The 24,030-nt window shown below is 38.4% G+C and overlaps 2 protein-coding genes across 4 annotated transcripts in view; one reads left to right on the plus strand and one right to left on the minus strand.

The window, feature by feature from the left end:
• OSBPL1A (oxysterol binding protein like 1A) overlaps positions 1–11,031 on the plus strand; it is a 118,026-nt gene extending 106,995 nt beyond the window's left edge. Inside the window, exon 29 of the mRNA XM_030012343.2 lies at positions 9,470–11,031. Coding sequence (XP_029868203.1) covers positions 9,470–9,572 — 103 coding nt within the window. The 3' untranslated portion in view covers positions 9,573–11,031. The remainder of the gene's footprint in view (positions 1–9,469) is intronic.
• The window catches only part of TTC39C (tetratricopeptide repeat domain 39C), a 39,214-nt gene extending 15,466 nt beyond the window's left edge, over positions 1–23,748 (minus strand). The window contains exons 1-6 of one of the 3 annotated variants that reach the window (XM_030012352.2): positions 23,360–23,748; positions 12,555–12,603; positions 10,902–11,030; positions 9,832–9,946; positions 6,030–6,384; positions 4,516–4,684 (exon numbers count right to left, since the gene is read on the minus strand). In XM_030012352.2, coding sequence (XP_029868212.1) covers positions 4,516–4,684; positions 6,030–6,384; positions 9,832–9,946; positions 10,902–11,030; positions 12,555–12,603; positions 23,360–23,505 — 963 coding nt within the window. In that variant the 5' untranslated portion in view covers positions 23,506–23,748. Of the gene's footprint in view, positions 1–4,515; positions 4,685–6,029; positions 6,385–9,831; positions 9,947–10,901; positions 11,031–12,554; positions 12,604–13,983; positions 14,166–23,359 lie in introns of those variants that run through there. The other 2 variants (XM_030012353.2, XM_041123149.1) reach the window with 2 other exon arrangements.
• Between the last annotated feature and the right edge of the window lie 282 nt (positions 23,749–24,030).

Genomic DNA, 24,030 nt, shown 5'->3' on the forward strand with positions numbered 1-24,030 from the left:
CAACTCACCAACTAAGCATCTACAGAGCTTACCGAGCCAAGGCAGCTTCCCAAGCCAACATACGTTTCCCCACAGAGTTGTTATGAAATCTCAGGACACTTTCCCTCTCCCAGGACCTCTCTATTCTCTAGCAACACTATGAATTTGTAAAGCTTTTAAGAAGTCATGCTCATAATTAAGGGAAAACCAGCAAACAGTATCTAAAAGGGGACAATTTACACTGGAGGACACTATACAAAAATTTCAAGGAATAGAAAATACAGGCTTTAACACCCTCCCCCCATTTTTCCCTAGACATCTCACAAAATCAATAGAGTAAAACTAGGATTCTGTATTTTATAGCCTAGAATTATTACTATTGCCCTTGGTCTACTTTTCCATGCCACACCCTCCCACCCCTAAATAAAAATGATACCACTGATACAAAGATGCCTCCAAAACCTAACTAAAAAAGCAAGAGTACTTGTCAGCATTACATTTAATCCCACAACTCCACTGCACGTTTTCACCAGCCTGCACATCAAACACACTGTAGCACACCTCAATGGTGTTTTGCCCACCAGCTGGAGTATTTGGTACTTTTTCCTTCAGATTCTTAACACACACCTATACCAACTGAAGTCTATAGATCAAGTCTCAGAACCCGAGTTTTTTTGTCCCAGCCCCAGAGATTTCTTGTTGTTTATATATACACACCCAGTGTCTGCTCCCAATCAAAGAGAAGGATTCTTGCCCAGTTTGTAATTTTGTCAAATACTTTATTTTTGCTTTATACCCTTACCGCTCTCCAAATGAAGCTATCAATCTATTTAACTATTTCTGAGCAGGGTGATTTGTACTATTTAAAAAAGCAGATGGGAGATTTTTTTAAAGTGTTGCCAATTAGGAAAAAAGAAAAAAAGAAAGAGAAAGCAAAATTGCTAGTTGAAAAGCAGAAATATGGAAGTTTCAGAATGCCACCTTTTACTCTGCCCTCTCCCATGCTACCACCGTGCCCATCTTTTACTACTGGCCACAATACCACTTGAACAGTTTAAGTCACAGTTTCAAAAGTAAATTGGTATTTATTAACATAATTATAATATTAGACAATACACATTTAGCAAATGGATGGCACAATAATATTTTCACAGTAATAAGAAAGGCCCAAGGGTGCAGCCGGGAACTCTGCGTTTCAGACCAGTGAGTTTCAGCAGCTATTAATACTAATTACATTTTTAAGTAGCGTTTAGGCACAAGTATAAAACATTATTCTCACTTGTTTTCAGTAGCTTAAGCTTCCATGAAAAATCATTATCGGCTTTAGTGGAAAGTATTTCAAAAGATAGAAATAGTCAGACATTCACAAAGAAATACTTGTGAGGCTGGAATACATACCATACAATCACAAGTCAAGCACAGCAATAGTTATGTCCATAAAAACAGTCTAAGTGAATTATGTAAAACTCAGGAAAAATGCTACTTTTAATGCGCAGTCTCTTAACCTACTCTTTGGAAAAAAAGAGACTTTTGATCAGCCTATCAGTGCAACCTTTAACTTTCTGGTGCACTTTCATTCCATCCTTCCCAGATCATCCTCCTCTCCTTTCCCTTAACTCATTCATTTAATGGTCTCCAAACGCTTTCAGACTTCATTTCTCAAAAATGTGAATCTGGGAAAAAAGTTGAAAGATAATTTGGTCCACATTTGTAGTACTTGTAAGGCTACTTCTTAGAAAACCAAAGTCTGTGAAGACTTTTATTGACTAATATTCATACAACCTTTTTGGCGCACAAAACATTATACAGTCACATGCTCTTCATTTGCCTTTCATAGCACTGTCACTGTGAAATCTTACTTTCTCCTCCACTGCCTTCCTTGGCAATTTTCTCCTTTGTCAGATTTGTGTCTCACTGCCCAGTCTTGCATTACTACTTCTGCCTTTTGAACAGTTTCTCTGCCTCCAGGTGTCCATGGCTGAACTATGCTCCTTACTGTTTCTCTTCTCTATAGCAAAGAAAAAATACACACATACAGGTATATAGGTGTGTGGAGAGTTGCTAATGGAAGCCGAATACACCATCAGCTGAAAGTAATACAAAACGTATGCAGTATCAAAGGCTATAAAAAAATCCAATGGATTGAGTGCTAGGCTCTAATACAAAGCCTACAATGACCATTACTAATCTTCCAGAACACATAAACTCTTCTGTATAACAACATCTAAGCTGCCTTTCATCTATGTACAATTTAATTTTATCACAGAACTGTTAAAAGATGATAGATGTTAAAGACTATAAAATGTGTAAGCTTCAGCTCAGGGTATACTTTGAAGTGCATATAGGTTAAAGCACAGACTTCCCAATTTCAGTAAACCATCTGAAAATAATATTCCCACGCCTAGTGGAAAGAATTTAAACCTACCTGTGTATTAACAATTTCACGGAAGGCCATATAAGCACTTCCCAGGCTTTGCAGGAAGATGGAGATGGGGCGGAAGTTATGACTCGGCGTATTAGTTTGTAATCTAAGAGTATATGTGCACTCCTGGTTCAGAATGTTGTTCAGAAAGTTCTGTTCAGAATGGATGCTCCAAGACCAATGCCCAGATTTGACACACATGCAACCACAAGTGTATTGTGCAGAAATCCAGTGCAGCTCCCCTTGCCATTGCCACCAGTCACATATCTGCCTTCATTATTATGTCAACAACATTTGAGCAAATTAAGCTTGTAAATTCCTAACAGTGTCTACAGAAGAGCCCAAGACATTTAACCAAAACATTTAGACACAGCAAAGATTCAGTGATACAGTACCACACAGAACAAAGCAGTAGGGGAGGGGGGAGGCTGCTGAATGGAAAAGCTCTCATGCAAACAAATACCTGAATAACAGAGGGACATTTTAATTCCTGTTAGCAACCAATAAGCTTTCTGCTGACTAAGGGTAGGCTACATAGCACAATGCACAGCATTCTGCCTGCCTAAGCTAACTAACTTCGTTAACATGGCCATGCTGTCTCTGGCACAAACTGTTTCACTTGGATCTAAACTTCGATATCTATATACTGCATCATTTAATCCACAAATACTACAAGATAACATGTTAAGAACTCTCCTTTGAAACACAAATGTACTCCAGAAGGGGACTGACTACACAAAACTGACACTCATCCCAAACCTATCCTCTGTATTTACACATAGGAACATATACTCAGTTTATTGACAACTTATGTTTACGCTTTTTCCCTAGCTTGCCCTGAAGGTCAGAAGAATAAGTTAAATTTTAATTATTACACTAAAAGTGGCGGGGGGGGGAGGGGTGGTGGTGGAGGGAAGAGTTCCAAATACCAAGTCATACTCCGGCAATCAACATATTTACATTTTTAACTGCACTTGCATTCATTGTATAGCTATTCCCAACAAATTTGATTTTTTACCATAAGAATGCAATATACATATAATTGAGCAAAAACCATTAAAATCTTTCCCACTCAGAAAACAGCAATACTTCCCAAAGACTGACAGCTTGCTTGTGACAGTGTAATTCCCCAACAGCACCGTTGCTTTCAGAAAGACAGCAAAAAAAAACAACCCAACATCCAAATCCCATGCAAGAATATGCCTGCAAAATCTGATAGGCCACTGAAGCCTGCCCCTCTGTTCTGTTACTACCTCCCTCAAAATATTAAGCTGTATTTGAGAGAGTTAATTGCAAACCCTAGCGAAGAATGACCACCAATATTAAGACCTGGATTAGCTCTTGTAATTATGATGTTGAGATGAAGGGTTTGAATATTCTGGGTTTGTGCCTTTGTGTTGGGTTTTCTTGTAATTGCTCTGGAAATATTCTGGTCTGATAAAAGCAGCAGCTAGGAGTTGAGTAGTTTAAAGTACTCACCACCATCATGTATTATCACAGATTCTTAAAGAATAATTCAGCCAAAACCCACAAGGTTGCTGCAGTGTTTGAATAACACTCTGCAACAGCATTCACAAACACATTTTCAGTGAATACATTTCTGCTTGGGTCAGAGCTCGCCCTTAGCAACAGAAAACATCCTGGTTTGACCTCTTAAAAGCAAAAGCAGTTATTTGAGGGAAATTATTGCAGAGAACTAGCTATATATGAACTATGCATAAAATGAAAAGGGGAAGATAAATGCTATGTACTCAGCAGCTAATACTCAGATTTTAGCTTGACAAGCAAAACTGAAATAGCTATTTATACCACAAGAAACTCATGAGTGACCAAAAGCACTTCCTTTTAGCATAGAGCTACAAATGTATGAAGTAGCTGAAAAAGATTTTCAAAGTGTCATTTGAATAATTCAGATAGAAGTAGTGGAAGAGCAGGTTTGGCATGTGAACTTGAAACCAGGAAGGAGTTAATCCTTTCGTCTTACTTATCTTTCCAAGTATCTATATCTTTAGTCACAATTTGCTGAAGCTTGCACAGTTCATTCACATCAGAAAAACATAATATAACAAAGGGTGGGGAGGAAAATCAGTCAAAAGGATGAAAACATGAAATACCTCTAATCGCTGTATCCTTCCCTTGAAGAACATGAACAGAGAAGAATTTGGATAAGCAGATTCTTTTTTTGCAAGAATTTCTTTTGCCTCTTTCAATCCTGCCTTGTTATCGCTGCCATCAAGGGCAAAAAAGGGACGAACAACTGTGTGGTACCACAACAGAGCTAATCTAAAAGAAACATAAGAGTAGAAAGGATTACAGCTCATAAACAGAAATTTAAGGATAACATTCTACACAGGCAAATTTTTAAATGATTCTGAAAGACAAAGAAAGATATGAATCTCTTCTTATACAACCTGGCTTTAAAACAAACACAATACTATTGCCATACATCAATGTACTTCTAAACTGCACCTGAACATACAATTCAGTGCACATTACCCAAAGGTAAACTAACAATCAAGCTCATAGCATCAAAGCAGTTGAGCCTTTAGAACTCTGTAGATTTTAAAAAAAGAAAAACCCACAGGAAAACTTGAAAACAAATTGTTCATTGGCAGGGGGGTGGGTGGGGTGGGCAGGGAAACAACCAAAACTAACAAACAAAACCAACAACAAAACTAAACACACAGCAGACACACTTGAAATCAATGTCAAAAAAGAAATACATCCGGTGTTCGGAAGGGCAGACGTCTACATGACCTACATTGGTCCTGGAAACAAGGGCAGAGCACAAAGCTTTCCAAGACCATCTGAAGGAGGAAACACCCTAAACCCACCATTTTTCTTCCCCAGAAAGGAGAAAGAGCAAATCAACAGGAACATTTAATCTTAAGCTTTTTTAACCAATCAGAAATCCAATTCTTCTCCTCAAGCAGAAGAGACGTTAGCTCTGCTGTCAATGTTTCAAAAGTGACATCTGGTGGTACCTGCAGTAGGTCCAGTAATAAAAGCATTAATTTGGAGATTATGGAATAATAAACCCATTTATGAGGGCAGTTTAAATTAGGTGTGGCTAACCCTTCACCTCATAAAAAGACCCAAATGCAGTATGAAGGCTTGGGAAAAAGACTACACAAAAAATACTTCTCTAAAAAGACTATAAGGGAACATCCCATTTTACTCAGATGCTAAAATTAAAAGTAAACTGGAAAAGATCTTTGGCTAATAGTAAGGATATATAGCTAAGTAAGATCAATGACTTGTACAAAATAGTATGCCCTCCATAGCAGAGAATGTAACTCAGGTAAATTTACTCAGCCTTCAGGGGGTGCTTTTATTTACTCTGCTGGCATGTAAACTACTAGATATTAGAATAGCAGGTACTGAAGAATACAGCAAATTACTGACACATACCCCAAATACATGTAAATAACTAACAGCAGAGAGATCTCATATACTAGTGCAAGTGATGAATTTACTAAACCATGGCATGTTAAACAACAAACTACAAGTTTATTTTACCTGCTGTTGTTTCCTTTAAAGCAACATGACTTTTTGGTTTTGACTTTTTTCCAGTTACTTACTTTTAGTACTAAGTTATCTACCAAAGCATTTCAATATAGCTACTCACGTAGCTAAAGGGGCCTTCATGTCCTTACTTTCACTTGCATACATCAGTGAAGAAAGCCCCTGTAGGCGGTCTCCAGGAAAACCCAGCAGGTTGATGATTTTGAGCAGGTTTGGGGGCACCATGGATATGCAAAGATGAAAAAGTCCATATCCAAAGCTAACAGCACCTTTCAGTCTGTTTAGCGAATCCTCCGTTACACCTTCTGCAGCAATATGATTATCATTTGCAGCATCAGAAGTCAAGGATTCCTGAGTTGTTTTCTTCTGATATATTTCCTGAAGTGTATTAATGTCCGTATAGCACTTATTGTAAATTTTCCAGGCTTTTCGGAGTATCCACCCACCTTTTATGTATGCTAAAAATCAAGGAAAAGAAATATTTCAAGGACACATTTCAGAAGTGGAACATAGTAAGTAGTAAATGCTATTTCACAAATCATAGGATGCTCTCTCTATTTGCATTAACTTCTTGTATAAATGATTTTGTAATAGCTACTGTCCTCTCAAAGAGGTCTTTCTTACTGGGCATTACAAACTTACGTGCTTTTCAACCAGAGACTTTAAAACAGCACGCAATACAAAGGGACTTCCTTTCAGCTACGTAGCAATAAAACTGTTGGAAAGAAATAGAGAAATCAAAGAACTTAATCCTGGATTCTGCTCCACTATAGAGTGGAGATAAAATGGCTGCCTGGCAAACAGAGAGAAGCGAAACTCAAAAGAAGAGATTACACCTCTTAAGCTCAAATGATGTTAAAAGACCATTGATGGAAAAATACTAAGAAAACCACTTCCTTTGGGTTAGATAATAAGATTTTCAACACCACCATTTCCCTGCCCCTCATATGAATGCAGTGCCTTATAATTAAGAAAAAAATCATAGAAAAAAAAATAAAAGAATACATAAATTTAATGGTTTTAAAACATTTTTTGGTTGCTTAACTTCCTCAATTTCAAATACAAGCTGGGTATCTAAATTGCCCTAAAAATCTGGTCTTGAGCATTCTCAGTTGAGAATGAAAGAATTACCCTCTTTACAGGAAGGCAGAGAAAGGCATGACACCAAAAGATGAAGATATCCAATTTACCTATTTACATGGCATTCATCTTGGGTTATAGCACATCCCTGGATAATGATAAGTGGTAAATGGAAAACACACACAGAATATACTTGTACACGTTAATTGTGAAAGCGGACACCAGCATTTTGTCTGTGATAGAGCCCTGAGAGTTAGGAACTGCAGTGACAAAGGAGTTAACTAAAAATGAGAGAAATAAAAGCATGGTTATAGCAGCAGTGTTCTAAACAGATATCCCCAAATTTGGAGAGATCAGTGTTATAACTGATGCCAGAATTAGATCATAACAGGTGGGGTGTGTCAAAGAAAAGGAAAATGCTATTAATACCAAACCACTCTTTATAAGCCTTTGACATCTTTGACAAAATTCCTCCTATCACCAAAAAACATTTCTAGAGAAAGTACCATCACAGACTAGGCTACCTCTTTTTGGATTCTTGTTGTATGAAGAGGGGATGAAGCTAGTTTGATAGTCTTAAGAAATCGCACTGAGAAAGACTGCAAAATTTGTATTCACAGTTGTGACAGACTGTTCTGTCAACATGAACTTAAAGTATTAAAAAAATTAATCGTCTATCTTGAGTTCCATATTAAAGTGTTATAATAAAAAATGTAAACCCCTGACATGGTTCAGCTGCATTACAAGACTAACGTTACTTCGATTTTAAGCAATTAGGTCACTTTTTGGCTGCACAGAATATTTTAAAAGTTACGTGGTTCACCACAAGATGAATGCTCATACAATTATGCATAGCAATGCAGCAGACAAATATTAAGAAAATGTGGGGTTTTCACTTATCCTACAGATAGTGTTTCTGCTAATAGCTAACTGCTGTATTCTGATACATGCATCAAATGGAAAGGATATGATGTGGAAAAAAAGTATAGTTTTAGGCTTTACTTCCATCAGTGTGCTGTCATTAACAGTTCACTAACACAGCATAACCCTATACTAAGATAAAACAATCTAACTAAAATAATAAATTTCTGACTTTTTAAACATAAAAATTAAATCAAGCCCAATCACTGAGCTGATTTCCCAGCATGAACTTCTGAAAGTAGTCAGACCATGACAGCATTGATAAATATCATGAAAAGGTAGTTCAATATTGCTGTAGGAAGCTAATATAAGTTGCTGTGTTACTAACTTTGATGAAACTATTTGTAATACATCCATGAGGGTGGAAAAGAAAATCTAAAATGTGTTAGGCATATGAGAAAGCAGCTTGCATGTCATCATATGCTTCTTGTCAAACTGTTCCAGGAATAAAAACACAAGAAATTTTTCACCCACCCACTAATCAGAAATAATTGTCTGCCTCTGAAGAATGCTTTTTATAAAAACAAAATTACACTCATTTCAATAATCTGGCTGCTATTTCTGTACAGAAACATGATAAAAACAAAAGATGTTTATACATAATCAGAAAGATAATATACTCAAAAAACTGAAATAATGGATCTAACAGTTCAGCAACAGCAGCAACTAGCAGTCACTGAGGTGGCATTTAACCGCTTGGAATTTTAACTAAAGATTGCAAGTAAATTTTTTACTCAGTAGAGTAACCCAAATATACGGCATCTTCTGCAGTACTCTGCTACCCACTTTACTTCTCTGAGCAGCAGAAAAAGGGAACAGACACCACCCTCAGTTACAGCATCCAACCCAGTTATGCAGCTGTAGAATACATACTGAAATAAGAATAAAAGCTTGGGGGGGGGGAACCCCACAAAAACCCAGAACTGCATCAAAAATACTGAGAAAACCTTTCTGCAGTACTACACACACAGCAGACAGAAATACCACCTGAATTTCTGCTACCTAGAACCAAACACATTCTTGATGCCATGGCTTAGAAGAAACAAAAGCATTATGTCCTTCACTGAAATCTTAAGTGTTATTTTAAATAATCCAAATGTTATTTCCCTGATTACTTTCACCTGATCAGCAGGGTTTTCAATGATAATCTAGTCTGACTGCCATCTCTTGGTCTTCATTGATTTCGTAGGAACCTGGGAATGCACTCACTTTGCATGTGACCTTGACCATATTTTCTATAAACTCATGGATGAAGGCATGTTTTAAGATTATGCAAGAGATCCAGGAATGCAAGAGAACATTAGAAATAGCTTTGCAGCTGAGACGAGGAGGTTTGTATTCAACAGGACAGGATTAACCTTTCTGCCATGCACTTTGGTGACCAGAGAAGAACTGATTCAGCAGTTCCATCTTCAACACGCTTGATTTAAAATTACTTTCACTGGCAGTCTGTCACCTCCCTGAGTTGTGATGAACATAATGCATATGGGACATTAGGATTTTCCTGGTGGCCTGGACTTAACAGCCTCTTTTATCTTGCAGGCCACACGAAGCACGCAGATGCTACCCATCTTCGTACCAACTCCTCAAATGCCTCTATGGGAACAAGCAAAGGATTCCAACCTATCTTACAGGAATCAGTTGAATATGATTATTGGTATGAAAAAAGCAGAAAGCTGTAATCTGTAGCAATCCAACTCATCTTATTTTATGATACTACTACCTACACAAAGTTAGAACAATACCTCTGCTAGTGTACCAATCTTGGAATGTTTCAAATGGAACTGTGCTCTTTCTTACAAAACAATCATCTTTACTGATAGTCACATTGCCACTTTATGATCAAGCTTTATTAAAAGGATATCGTGCAAAAAATATATCTAAACATTAAAGCCACAGCACACCTGATAACTCTTGTTTTACAAATGAGAGCACAGCCAAGTAGACTTGACAGTCTGCTACAATTATTTGTCTTTGTAGACGATCTATCATGGATAGAGTGGATTTTCGTCCATCAACCTGTTTGGAATATACAAACAGAGAACACAGAAAAATGTTAACAAAAATAATACAGAATACTAGTCTAAATCTGACAACTTAAAAAAATCCAAAATTAACTGCAAGTGGTAGTATTGCTACTAAATTGACTCAGCATTTTGAAGTGCAAAACTATGCTAAAATTTCTTTGACAGGTCATCAAGTAACATCCTACTAAATAAACAGGGAAATCTTACACATACACTATCAACTATTTTTCTTAAGATTCTACAAATACTCAGAACAGATTTAAATTTCATTTAATTACTACTAAACACATCAGACATACAACTAAAAGATGTTAGATAGGAAGAGCCCAGGCAGGGGTATATGAAAAGCGTCACGGAAAATACAGTGCCTCTTTTCACCAAGTAAACTAAATATTGAAGAGAAATGGCTTCTTTTTCTGCTGTAGATCTGCTATGTCACACTAGGCATGTCACTCACTGGACATTTCTATACTACTACTTTAACTAGTTCTCAATCTGCATGCTTTATTCTTCCTTCATTATTTAGAATGAAACACCTAAAACAGGAAGGAAAATTCCCTAGGAATGCCTGGCACACAGCACTATGCAGCCTCAACATCACAACTTTTAATTCATACATGCTCTCATAATATTCAAAGTTAGCTTGAATTAGAGAGGCTACAAGCTTCCTGAAATAATTTTAGTAGATCACTAATTTGAGGCCTTAAGAAAATAATTACCAACATCAATACAACCTGCTGCTTTAGCAGAGGAATTACCTGACTCTTGAGTATTTTATAATTAGGAATTCCAACAAGAACATTTGACTTAATTTCTAAACTTATTATTAATCTCAACTGCTCTTCACATATGAAAAATCACCTATTCAAAACACAAAGGTGACAGAAAGGAAGTTTCCAGAAATATATCAAATATACAATTCCATATTTTACAAATAATATTCTTACATTCTTTTTAATTTTATTCTTGATTGTTTCTATAACTCCAGCTTCTTCACTTTCACAAAGTTTCTCTGTAGCCTTTAAGTCATCACACGCCAGCTGCATCTTCTCTTCTTCAAATGTCATCATGGCATTCTACCAAAACACAAACAGATTTGAATGATGGAAATGACAAATATTTTTACTTCTACAAAAGCTATGGGATAGCAAAAGTTTTCATAAAGACTTGACAATAAAATTTACTTTTTAAAAAAAAAAAAGTATTAATACACACACACATCAGTACACATACTTCTACACAGAAACACCAAGCTAGAGATTTGAGAGTGCTTTACCGAAATTTCAAGACAAATCAGAACATACTAAGTCCTAAACCCTTGTCTTAAAGCTTCATATGCAGTCAAACTGAATGCGCTGTCACATTACATTAAGGGGAAGAAGAATTCATATAAATTAATTTTCAGTTATTGTTATGTAAGGCATTATTCACATCTGTGCAGATACTGCTTTTATATAATTCATCCATATAAATAACAGGCCTCCAAAGTCAATAACAAGTAACAGCTATTGCATTTTTCAAAATAACCACAATTCCTACATATATAGGAAGAAAAAAAACGCATCCAACTACTGCTGAACCAATTTAGAAAGAATTTCAGGACAAGTAACTTCTTTTCTTGATGCTTTATTAAACGAAAGCTCTGAATGACACAGGCACACAAAGTGCTGCTGCTATGTTTAGAACAGTAGCTAAGCAAGATATTTTCAAGATCCACTGATGCTGCACTGTGATGTTACACTGGTTCAGCACATCAATTCAGATAAGCAAGCCTGAGAGATTCTCCCTCTTTCCTTTCTCCTCTGCACTGACTTAAAAGCAAGCATATGCCCCAGGAGATTTCCTATCCAATATATTTTTCCATATTGCATAGTCTACAGACACTAGAGATAATTCAAATTAATTTCATTTACAACTTATCTTTTTCTGGCATATTGTAATAAATTCTGTCTTTAAAAAGAGTATTACCATAGATAATTTCTGGTGCAATCTAAGATTAAGCAGCAAAGTCAGAATAACGACAGTCTAAAAAACAAGATCCAAACATTTTCTAATACACCTCCTCAGTTTTTATATAAGATATTCTCACTTTTAATACATTAAAAAAAAAGAGGCATTTAACAGACCTAACTTGCTCATTACAACTCTTTAGTCAGTCAATATTCTCAGTTCTCATATATTCAAAAAGGAAGCAATGTGAATGGATTGAATTAACAACTTTCCCCCAGCAGTGTGGACAGAGAAATTTTCAATACCAAAAGCTATCAAGAAGATGGTATTTATGAGTGTTATATTAATAATACCTCTACTGCTCATTTAAGAGATGGTTTTATTACGGCTTTTTTAATGGAACACATAAATATTTCATACATTTGAGAAGCTGAATCACCGAACCTTTACTTTCTATTTAAACCACATGAATAAACAATTTTATATAACATGACTTGTTTTCTAGCTACATTTACTCTAAAACTTTGAAAAAAAATTAAGTCTCATAAAAAGAAACAAATTAGAGTATCCAACTTTATGAACACATACATGTACATACGAACATTAACCGCAAGAGAAGAGATGTATAGTCTCCGCTCTTGTCTACTCACCAAAAAACTGACAAAACTGGCTCCAAAACTCATTAATGGACTATGGTTTCTGTAAAGAAAACAAAATGTTGTTACTATTTTTGCACCTATTTCCTATCATAAAAAATAATATTGCATTTCTTGATTTTAACTTATACATCTGTAAATAAATCATGGTGGTTTTGTATCAAGCTACAAACATATCATTCTGCAAGATACAAGGGAAACAGAAAGCCAAAAGCTTCATCAGTTTTACTAAGCTACATATATCTTAAAATAATTTTTCAAGGATTAAGCTGTAGATATTTTTTAAGAGAAACCACTGCCATCAAAATACATTCAGTGCAGGTCAAAAAAAAGTAAGAGAAGAGGAGAAGAAAATTAAAAGTCTGCTAATTCTACTCTTCTCTTGTGATCCATCACTACAATTTTGACCTAGCAGACAAATGTTACCTGGTTCTATTAAGAGATTCCCACTTCTCCCTGTTCCCATGAATTTAAGTTAATCTACCTGGATTTTAAAAAAACATGCATATGCCACATAACATAAGTTGTTGGAAATACAAAGCTCTTACAAGGCTTATGGTTTTATAGCTGCTTTGTTTCAAGTCCAGGATACATATCTTACTATACCATGTGGAATAATTTTAAGATGCTTCACCCACTCTGTTTGCAGGGGTATTCCAAGGGCAAAGTTAACTGCAAGATCAAAAAAAATGCAGGCAAGCAAAATCTTAGTAATATACGGGTCAGGTTTCAAGCTTCAGGACTACCGTAGTCACACAGACCATGAGGCTCCAGTAATGTCACACAGAAGGCACTTAAAAACAAATAAAATTTCAGGATCTCAGCAGTACTACTGATCCACACTGTTCATCAGCGGGTTGCCAGGTTATATAAAAACACTGACTTCCAGGATTTAAGAAGAGGTAACATTTATGCTACAGGTACATATGTTGCTGTAGTATAGTACTTATGCTGTTTCCAGCTTAACTCTGCACGCATCAGATTAAAGTAGAGTTTTAAAATAGGACAGGCACTTGAAAAACATGGAGAAAGTAGTATATCATTTATTACAACACAAATTTCCAGTAATAAACCCATATTAAAATATAAGGGTTTGTTATTTTAAAATAATAAAAAAAAAGGTACCCATCTATTCCCCACCAACAACTTTTCTCACTTTTTGATTTAGCATAAATATCTAAAAGCAAGGATGTGAACAAGAAGAAAAAGAAAGAAAAACAGGGAAGATAAACAAAGCAAGTTAGAAAAACTTTCCCTTTTTATATACATCGCTCAATTCTGGATGTACGTATAAATGTAAGATCAACGTAACTTGCCAAATTTTTTCATTATTTTTTCAAAAGAAAAACAGGTTAGGTATTTTCCCCTTTGTTGGCAGGCCAACAAAGAACAGCTGCCAGTAAATGCCTCTGCTATTCACTACCTGGACTGTTCTCTACCAACAGCTGTGTTACACAGAGCAGCAGCAATCAGCTACACAAGTTATACTTGCTGCAGCTGGCACTTTCAGCATGAACTCTTGCTGCAGAGTGCACATGGCTACCTCATAATCCACTTTGCAGTTCCTGAGGCATGTGGGACCCATTCAGCAGCCAGCCTTATCACCATACTCCACAGCACATAACCTTCACCATGCATTTCAAGGTCACACCTACTGCATTATTAACACCCAATGGATCTAAAGCTGCAGAACAGATCAGCAAAAGAAATTTTTATACTTATGTCCTTATGTACGAAGTTGTACTTACATCACACTTTCAAGGAAGCTCAAAAATAAACCAGATGTTTCATTTTCTAACTACCTTTGATCTACACACACAGAGAGAAAGCAGTTCTGGGGAGGCAAGCAGGTAGGCATCTCTAGATAATCAATCTTTCATACTGAAGGCTGTTCAGAACAGAAAACTGTCAGAGAAAGATTGTTTATCAGAGTGAATGAAAAGTAGCCAACCACAACAGTGTTTGACTATAACCAGAAAAATAAAAATACATGACACAAGTAATAGTTAATTAGGTCTGTACTTCTCAAGATGATCCTTAGAACTCACTTCCTGAATATTAAGTTTCCATCCACATGGACAATGTTATGTCACTACCACACATGGATCCAAAGAAGTTATTTTGATGGAGTAACTAAAATTTGAGCATCTGAACACCTGTAAAAAATGCACTTGTAAATTTGGTAAGTATTACACTCTTATTAAAACTCTGCACAACAGGACCAAAATTTTGAGGCGGTTCCCCCCCCTCTGAAACATGCATAAGCAAATCAAATAAGCTAGCAACATACGCATTTGGCTTTCAGAAGAAAGTAGCATCCAGGCATTCCTTAGGACTTGGCAAGAAAGATGTGAGTTTTATGAGCAAAACAGAAATACAAATCAAATACTGTGGAATTATAGAATAAATGGTAAAAGTGTTGCATATGAAAACATTTTTAAGTTCTAGACTACTTTTCATTTTCTATGAATTTATAAAAAATCCTGTTGTAGAAATAGTTACTGAAGCTTTAAAAAAAATAAAATACATCAGCTTTAGCGGTAAACTGATTCCCTGTCTATGGGAACAATATTTTCAAACAGCAACTTGAATAATGGTCATGTTTGGGAGTGAAACCACTAAAACTGAGTAAACAGGAATACAGTTGAGAATCAAAGAGCATATATATGCTGTTTCAGCAGCTCAATAGATATGCTAATTCAGGCATGTTATTCAAACATTTTAAAAAATTTGGTTTTCTTTTCAGGACTTTAAAAGCCTGTTCTTAAGTGTGCACATATATATGTGTATCAATGTTTAAATACACATTTTGAAAGCCTTTATATTTCTTTTTGGTAAATTTTAATACAATGTTAAAAAATGAGGCAGCTAGTTACAGTTGAGAGCCAACTGCTCTTCCAAGATTACTAAAGACACTGAAGCACTTACTGCAAGCAATGAAAATTTGTCCAAGTATTTTTACGTATATTTGTCCAAGTAAAACTGAGAAGTTTTTTCCTCAAATATTTATATTTTCAACTGATCTTTCAAAACTGCTTGCCCACTTGCACTGACACTCACAGCTCACTTTGTTTACAATTCATCCCCCACGATCAAAGACGAGACAACAAAAAACTTGAGAGCCACATCACTCTTCTGAAATTATCACTAGCTGTAACACATGAAGTAAAATGTTGCAGATTAGTTCTCTTTAATTTTCAGTCACTCAATCTATAAAAAGCATTGCCATTACAGCACATACAGGCTGTAGCACGTAAGGACCCTGAAGCAAGAAAACATAATGCATAATATTATAGTATGCCTGGGAGACGCTTCTGTTGAGACCATGGAGTTTGGCAAACAAAACATGAAACCTCTACTGCAGGAGCTCCTCACACAGAGTTTGTGTCATCACTAAACAAAATAAGGAATGCTTCTACCACATTCCTATGTAGTCACTGGATAGAGACTACAGTCACAGCTTTATGGAAGATCATTTTTAAGGTAATTTCAGCATTTAAAACCCATTTTAAACAAAAATCATGTTTAGTGCTCAGTTTTTACAAATATTATGTTGATTGATAAATTCTTCAACAGTTTAGGGTTATCTTTTCCTCAAGAGCTAGGAAAAAAGTTTGCAATGGCACAGTACTATCCCAATAAACACTAAGGCATGAGTAATGATGACAGTAAGTTTCTGAGCAAAGCACAATTTCATTAAAATAACCCTCGGCTCAAACTCTTACTTATACGTGACCTTCAGCATCAGACATGATTTTACATCTTTTGACAAATTCCAAAAAGTTGTTAAGATACAGAAAAATGAGGCAGCACTTGAGAAAATACTAACAGCAAACCAATGGCCATATTGATGTTGACAGGATTTATGGAACTGAATACAAATTAACACTGGGACACTGCACAACCCAAGTTTTTCTCACTACTTTGAAGCAATAACCTCCATTAAGTAAAGAAAAATCTCAAGACTTTTAATTAGCTCAAAGATGAAGAAAAATTCAGTCTCCAGACATATTTTGTAAAATAGTTTGCACCTCACCTATCGGACTAGGACTCGGAAGATCTCTTCATTATAAGAAACTGTGCTATTAACACCATTTCTACAAGATACGTAGTAGAAGTTTGTAGATGTCAATACAGTTGGTATGTATAACTATACTTAAGTCATAAGCTCAAGAGCACTGAAGTAGACCTTTCTTCCAGGTATATAAACTGGTGTTATATAAGACATTGCTTCTCCCAATAAACCCTGACTAATTCACCTCATTTCATAGCATACCTTTAAGATGTTAATTCACTTTCAGAAGAAAGGTGTTTGCCATGCCCCATTTTCACATATGATGATAACATTCAGGAGTTTTAAGCCTTGGTTTAATAAGGCTGAGATAATGCAGCCCAATTTTACCATAAGAAAATAAATCAAAATTGAAGCACATCAAAAGAAAAATCAATTACTTCTCAGCATTTTCTTTTTTTTTTTTTTTTACAGCCATTTCCACCATAGTATTTCACTGCCAAATACATCAGCTTCTAGAGCTACTACAGCCTAGCTCAGGTTTAAATTTAAGTAATGTAATTAACCCACCAACACTTCCTCCCTGCTTTCCTAGGCACTGCTACTTTAACCATGGTCCACTAAGAATCATCAGACTAATAGTGATGCTGAAGTTGAAACAAAGCAAATTATTTTCTTCCAAAGTGGGAGAGTAAAGTCTAATGAAAAATAAAGAATTCATTTAAGTTCACAGATAAATATAGAAGCAGATACTGAATATTTTAAAACAAGCAGAAATACATATAACCTATATATAAAGGTAAGGAATTTACTGCAACAACATACAAATCCTTTGGTCGTTATTCCATCACAGATTATTCTAAAATATATTCCAAAAATTATTTGTGAGACTACAAACATAAGACAGATCTTTACACAAGTACACATCTCATCCAATATTGGTATATGAAATAGCTAAGGCAATATAAGTGTCATAAAAGCATTACAGTATTAAGACACATTAAGAACTGCAAATGTCAGATCTAGGTTTAGTTTATGTTTCATAATCAGCCCAAATTTGTTTTAATTGTTAAATGAGCTCTTAGCATACACTTCTATTTGCACTAGAAATACACAACCAAAAGAGAAATTCAGGAATATAAAAAGAGTAATTCTGGGGCCCTGTCCCACCCAGTTTTTACCTGATTTGTTCTGTCCTTCCACAAATTAATGGGGGATTGTTTTGCTCTAACTTCAGGCTGTTAAGGTTAGATGCACAAGAATATCAAAACACCGGGAATTGAGAAGCATTTTAAATTGCAACTTTACTTTGAAAAGTAGTTACAAAGCTGAAAGACAAGCTAGTTATAACATATTAGCTGATTTGTACTAACTGTCCAATCGCACACTCTTAATCCGTAAGAATTATGGACTTTTGCAAAATCTTTTTCCACCATAGGTTCAACTAACCTGACCAAAATTACTTTCCAGGACAAACTATAGCAGCTTAACTGACATCACATAACTTCTTAACATCTCTGAGCTCCTGAAGTATATTAAAACAAAAACCTATCTATCCCATCACAATAGCCTGAAATAATTTACTAGAAATATGAGATCAAAGAATGGGTGCACTAGGAAGAGTGAAAAGTCTTTACAATATCTGTATCTTTCACAGAGTTAACTTCTTCAGTGTTAAAATAAGATCTGCTTACTATCACACTTCTTCTGCCACCTCCACCAAATCGGACTTCTAACTTCCAAGTTATAAACTCAGATTTTTGTTTAGCTTTCTGTCATCTTCCCTTGGACTTCTAGCCACCAGATTTTGCTCTGTATGCCAAATGGATCTCTCAACCTCCCTCCACCTTTTTTTACCACTTCTTTTGGCAACAACACCTGTGTCTGTCATGAAGGCCACAAAACTAAGCATCACATTCAATGTGATCATCTCTACATACCCAGGTCTTGAAGATTTAAACTGCAGAACACAAAGTTTTTCTAATCTAGCCACGTAACTGGAAAACTGATGCTGGTTTTATGTGCATCACTATTACTACAACGTACTCTGCCTAGCCTTGAGCAATGAAATCCTACCTCACTAAGATACACATTTATTACACGTTTAGAATACTTCTGCTAAAAATCACTTCCCTCATACATAACTCTCCTTTCTATACATCCATCTAGCAGCTGCTCCTCTGCCTATCACTGCAATAAACAAAAGCGCACAGGGTTGCTACCAGGGCACTCATGGCTTACTCCCACACTGCCAATCAAGATGCCATCATCCTTCTCCCAACTCACTCACATCAGTTCCCACCCTGCTGTCCTTATCTAGAGAAGCTACCAAAACATCTACTAAATCACTTAATTTTTGTTCTTAAGGTTCCTTTGCTGAGCTCCATAAACAAGAATTTCAACAGCGGTTAGACTGCCCATACATGGGCCATAATCTACCTGCTGATCAATGCTGGCTTAATGTCACCTTGTCTCAACTTGTATCTGGGTCAAAAGTACTCTGAGCCACAGACACCGTTTTAAATTGGTAATATTAGGTTCAAACACCTACCCACAATGGAATTTCTGGTCCATTACTGAAGTTTGTATGTCTGTTAATACGCATACTGTAACACATCTTAACTTTAAAAATTCCAGGTTTTTAAAGTAACCGTACTAAGCTTTTTTCTCACTTTTCCATTTGCTCCAACTTTTCATTCTTCTCCATGTTCTGCTTTACTCTAGCAGGTTGTACAGCATGTCTTCCTACACTGGCCCCATTCTTTAAATCTTTACACATCTTCCCTACATCATCTTCATTTTCTTCTTTGGAAAGGACCTTATTATATACATTTTACTTATCCATCTTGCACCACTTCTCTTTTCATTCAGATTCAAGTTGAAAACTTTATCAAGCCTTGCCAGAAGTAAGAGTCATTCATGCAAAGGGTCAAACGTTTCCCTGGTAGGAGATAGAAGATTGTTGGATTTCTTGTAAGATAATATCCCTGATCTTACGCTTTGTGTTGTGAGTCAACATTCAGCTAAAAAGCTCCTGATTTTATTTGATGCTGTCTTCTCTCCTCTTAGCTGGAGGAAGTTTTACAATAATTTCTGAATTGCAAATGCTCTTAGGAAGTGAAGAATCAGCAAAAAAAAGGTCTTTTGACAGTTTCTTCTTTTCTTAAATGTTTAGTAATCCACAAAGCTGGAAGGGGAAAAAGAACACTCCAATCCCAGCTTTCTTGCTAGTGTCAGGGTGGTTCCCCAAAATGATACCATCCAACAGGCTGACTGTGGGCTCCATCTCCAATGCCTATGTCCTTGGTTAGCCTCCGCACCTCTTGCGGCTTTCATAGGTACTCAAAGTTTAAACCGATGAGAACTGGGATGGTGTCAGCATTGTCCAAGCTGAATAGGAAGATTGATACCTGACAGTTTCAAATGAGTTAGCACTGTGGGAACCTGACACAGCTAAAGCATTAAAGACAGTGGTGCTGTCTGTTGCAGATTTATGAAAATATTACATCCACTGGTATTTGATTCAAGTTCAAAACATCACCACTAGCAGGTGGAGCATCTGGATTTCTTAAAAAAATATAAGCTCATGAAAAAGCATATGCAGATGTTGATGCTACTTGCAGATGATTTTTCAAACCCTGGTATCTTCCCTCAAGCACAATTTAAAGCAAAACGAGTCACAAACTACACCTGACAAATCATTAACTGCTTTACAGGTGTAAGTCAATGCAGTTCCAACTACATGTTGTATCTGACACACAACAGACATGTTCATCTGACTTCTTCAGGTTCTAAATAGATATGTATAAGAGCTCTAAACACCAAAAGACAAAGTACTATTCTCCCATGCCCAACCCAGAAACAATGGTTCTATAGCCCATAACTTCAAAGTACCACCACTCTTCAAAGACAAGGCTTTACTGGTGTGGTTATACATGCAAAACACAGCTGCCATTTCTACCGTGGTTTCCTCAAGGACTGTATTATGACCAGCTTTCAAATATAACTGATTTTGGGCTCATCAGCCAGCTTTCTGGAAGACGCAAAAATGCAGAATAGCAAGGAAAGAAACAGATTCTGCTTGTTCTGCTTGCTTTGGAATGGCAGCTGTCCTGAGGCTCATCAAGGCTGTCTACTGTCCCACAAAGATAGCAATATTGATTTGAATAAATTTTTCACTGGATCCTTCAGGTGGCAAATGAAGAAAAAATTAAAGTAGTAAAAAGCAGAAGCAAAACCAGTAGTTTCTAAGAAACAGTTTTAAGTGGTTTAAATGATGTGGCTAATGAAACTGAAGTTTTGCTGAATAATTGAGTTTCCAAATAGTCTTGTAGGTTCTTAAACAGTTTCCATAAGAAAAAAATTTCCATTCCTCCCTTCACTTCTAGGATTCAGGGATAACTGTTAAGCTTCTGAATCAAAGCTAAACTATCGGCATAGGCGATAAGAATTAAGACTTTCCTATAAGAAAGGTCACCTGAAATACAGACAACACACAATCGCATCAAGTTCAAAAAGCTGCATTTACACCAGACATCTTTGAGCTCTAGTGCTGCAAATTACAAACATCCATATTAAATTATGGAGAGCTCCCAAAAGCTGCTCATTTGGCTTACCAGTCCCATTTAGCATGGGTTCTATTTCATAATTTCAAGCATACACCAACAAAAATTTACTCATTTAAGACTGTATGCAAAGAAACACATAACAGCATTACTTAAGTCCTTGTAGGAAGAATGCATCCAGGACAAGTATAGAACCCAAAACCTCTGGGGGGGGGGGGGGGGGGAGTGAACCTCACCAAAATCCAAATTTATAGGAAGTTGAGCATACTTTGTTGTATCTTCTCTCCTATGTCTAATGCGAAGTTTCAACATACAGCTAATCTGCAATTCAATAAAGGTCTATTAGTTCACAGCAAGTGTAACCCTGCTACAAATTTTGGGATGAGGTAGACAGGGCTGGAGATTTTCACAGTCATTTAAAAACTAAGGCAGAGATTATCAATTCATGAATCATAAAACCACTTAATCTAATGAAGGAATTCTTATTTATTCCTTCCAGGTAGCATTTAAAGGCCAAGATCAGATAGTACACTGAACTTAAAGGCACTTCTTTATAAAAAACAAAGAAAAGCCCACACCTGGAAAAAAACAGATAAGTTTCTGCATCTAAGAAATCCTCAGTAATAAACCTTCTAGATACCCAAGAGAACAATTTGCAAAAGAGATCATTAGTCACTCTTTCAAGAGACGATTAAACTGCATTCTGAAAATGGGAATCTCAATAATTTTAGTCCCTAGCGCTACTATACAACATAAGAAGCATCACATATTAGAATTCCGAGACTACTTCCAGATCACACTACTGAGAGAAAGCAACAGCACAACACAACCAAAAGTGGAGGAAAGGAAACCTCATCAAGTGTTCCTTAACTGCCACCTTAAAAAAAAATATGCAACACCAAAACAGGCAACCAAAACCAACAGGTTCCTTAGATACCTAGAACACTGATGACTCCAACAAACTCAAGAAATAAGTAACGCATAGGGTGCAACTTCATATGAACGTGAGCTGCATGTTATGCATGTCAGGAATGCACAGTGGGGACCTTACTTGTCACCTGCAGTATTCCAGTTAGTTCTACACAACAGTATTGTGTATGTAACATAGCAGTATATACTAAAGACAGAACGACATGTTTAATAGTAGACTGTGGCAGGTACACAGTGAAGTTATTATTCCATTATTATTAAGGGGAGTTTTCTTAATTTGTCTCGTTCCCCCCACTCTACCTCCAAACATCCTTTTTGTAAATAAGATTTAAGTACATAAGTACACCATCACTATGAAATGCTATTTTAAGTCACAGTCTTTTTTAATCGTACAGACAACAGCAGTATAGTACATATTAATTATTTAGAACGTATGCGCAATTACAGCAGCTCAAGCTTGGGTGGAACGCATTAGTCCTCAGACAAAAAGCAAAGACAGGTATAGGCAATCTTTTCTTTAAGACTATCTTATACAGTTGTGTTAATGCCATTCCTACCGGATGACTACTTTAACGCACATGTCAAGTGCGTTAAGTAGACATGATGTATGTGGGGATTATGAACATAATCTCACAGCCTGGAGATAATCACAGTAGCGCTCAAGGACCTTTTGTCGCTATCTGTTTTGTGGGCTGAAACCACCATCGGATCACATACGAGCATCGGAGCGAAACCCCCCAGGAAACCTCTCCAGGCCCACGTGTGTGTTTACTCACGCACGTTAGCGAAAGGCAACCAGTGTTACCGAGGGACCCGCCGACCCCTGCCCGGCCCTTCCCCATCCCCTCGGCAGGGCGACAGGCACCCTCCGCAGCCGCACGCCGCCCCACAGCGACCCCGCGAGCGAAGCGGATCTGCAGCCTCTCCCCCAGCGCCGGGAGGGCGAAGCACGCGTGCCCCCTCCCCGCCACAGCGCAGACCGAGGCGGCAACCGCGGGCGCCAACCCGCCCCGCTCCGAGGAGCCGGGCCAGGGCCAGGCTGCCGGCGCCAAGCCCCCCTGCCCAGGGCGCGGGGCCCTCCGCGCCTCACGGCCCCGCCGCCCGCTCACCGCCCGCCGGGGGCGGCCGCCCGAGGGGAGAGCGGGGCCGGCGCGGCCGCGCAGGTGGGTGACGGGGACAGGTGCGCGGAGGCCGGGCCGCCGCCGCCGGCGGCGGGCGGAGGGGGGCGCCCGGGGCCGCGCTGGGCGGAAGGCGCCCCGGGAGCGGTCGGCGGAGGGGGCGCCGGGGGTTACCTGTATTTCTTGAAGAGCTGGTCGGACTCGCGGAAGCCGTTGTTCAGCAGCATGTTGATGCCGGCCAGCGCCAGCTCCGCGTCCTCGATGGGCAGCGGGGCTTCCCCGTCCTCCCGCCGCGGCGGCGGCTGCTCCGAGCCAGCCATGACGATGAGGAGGCAGCAGGACGCAGCAGGGTCTCCCCTACCTACCCACCTATTTATCTATCTATGTATCTTACCCGCCCGCCGCCCCTTCCCGGGGGGCTCGGTACTGCCTCGGCGTGCCCGGAGGGAGCAGCCGGGGGCGCCCGGTGCCCGCGGAGGCGCGAACACGGTGCCCGCCGCCGGGCCGCTCTCCCCCCCGCGCCCGCCCGCGCTGCGGCGACGCGGCAGCCGCCTCGCGCCCGCAAGCCCTCCAAAAGCAGCGGCGCCCGCCTCGCTCCCCAGCGCGCAGGCGCCGAGGGGGCCGCGCATGCGCGGCAGCGGGCGGCGCGGCCAGCGGGCGAGGGGCCGGGGGGTGTAACGGCCGCGGGGCGGCTCCTCTGGCGGCGGTGCTTGGGTGGGCGATGGCGCGGGTTCACTCCGCCGCGGAGCCCTGGGCCGCCCTCGTTCGTCCTGTGCCCGGGGATGCCGGCCCCCTGGCACCGAGGAAGGCACGGCGAGCCCGGGAGGGAGGGAGGCAGGCAGGCG

The sequence above is a fragment of the Aquila chrysaetos genome, chromosome 4 (assembly GCF_900496995.4).
Source record: "Aquila chrysaetos chrysaetos chromosome 4, bAquChr1.4, whole genome shotgun sequence".
Taxonomy (NCBI): Eukaryota; Metazoa; Chordata; class Aves; order Accipitriformes; family Accipitridae; genus Aquila; species Aquila chrysaetos.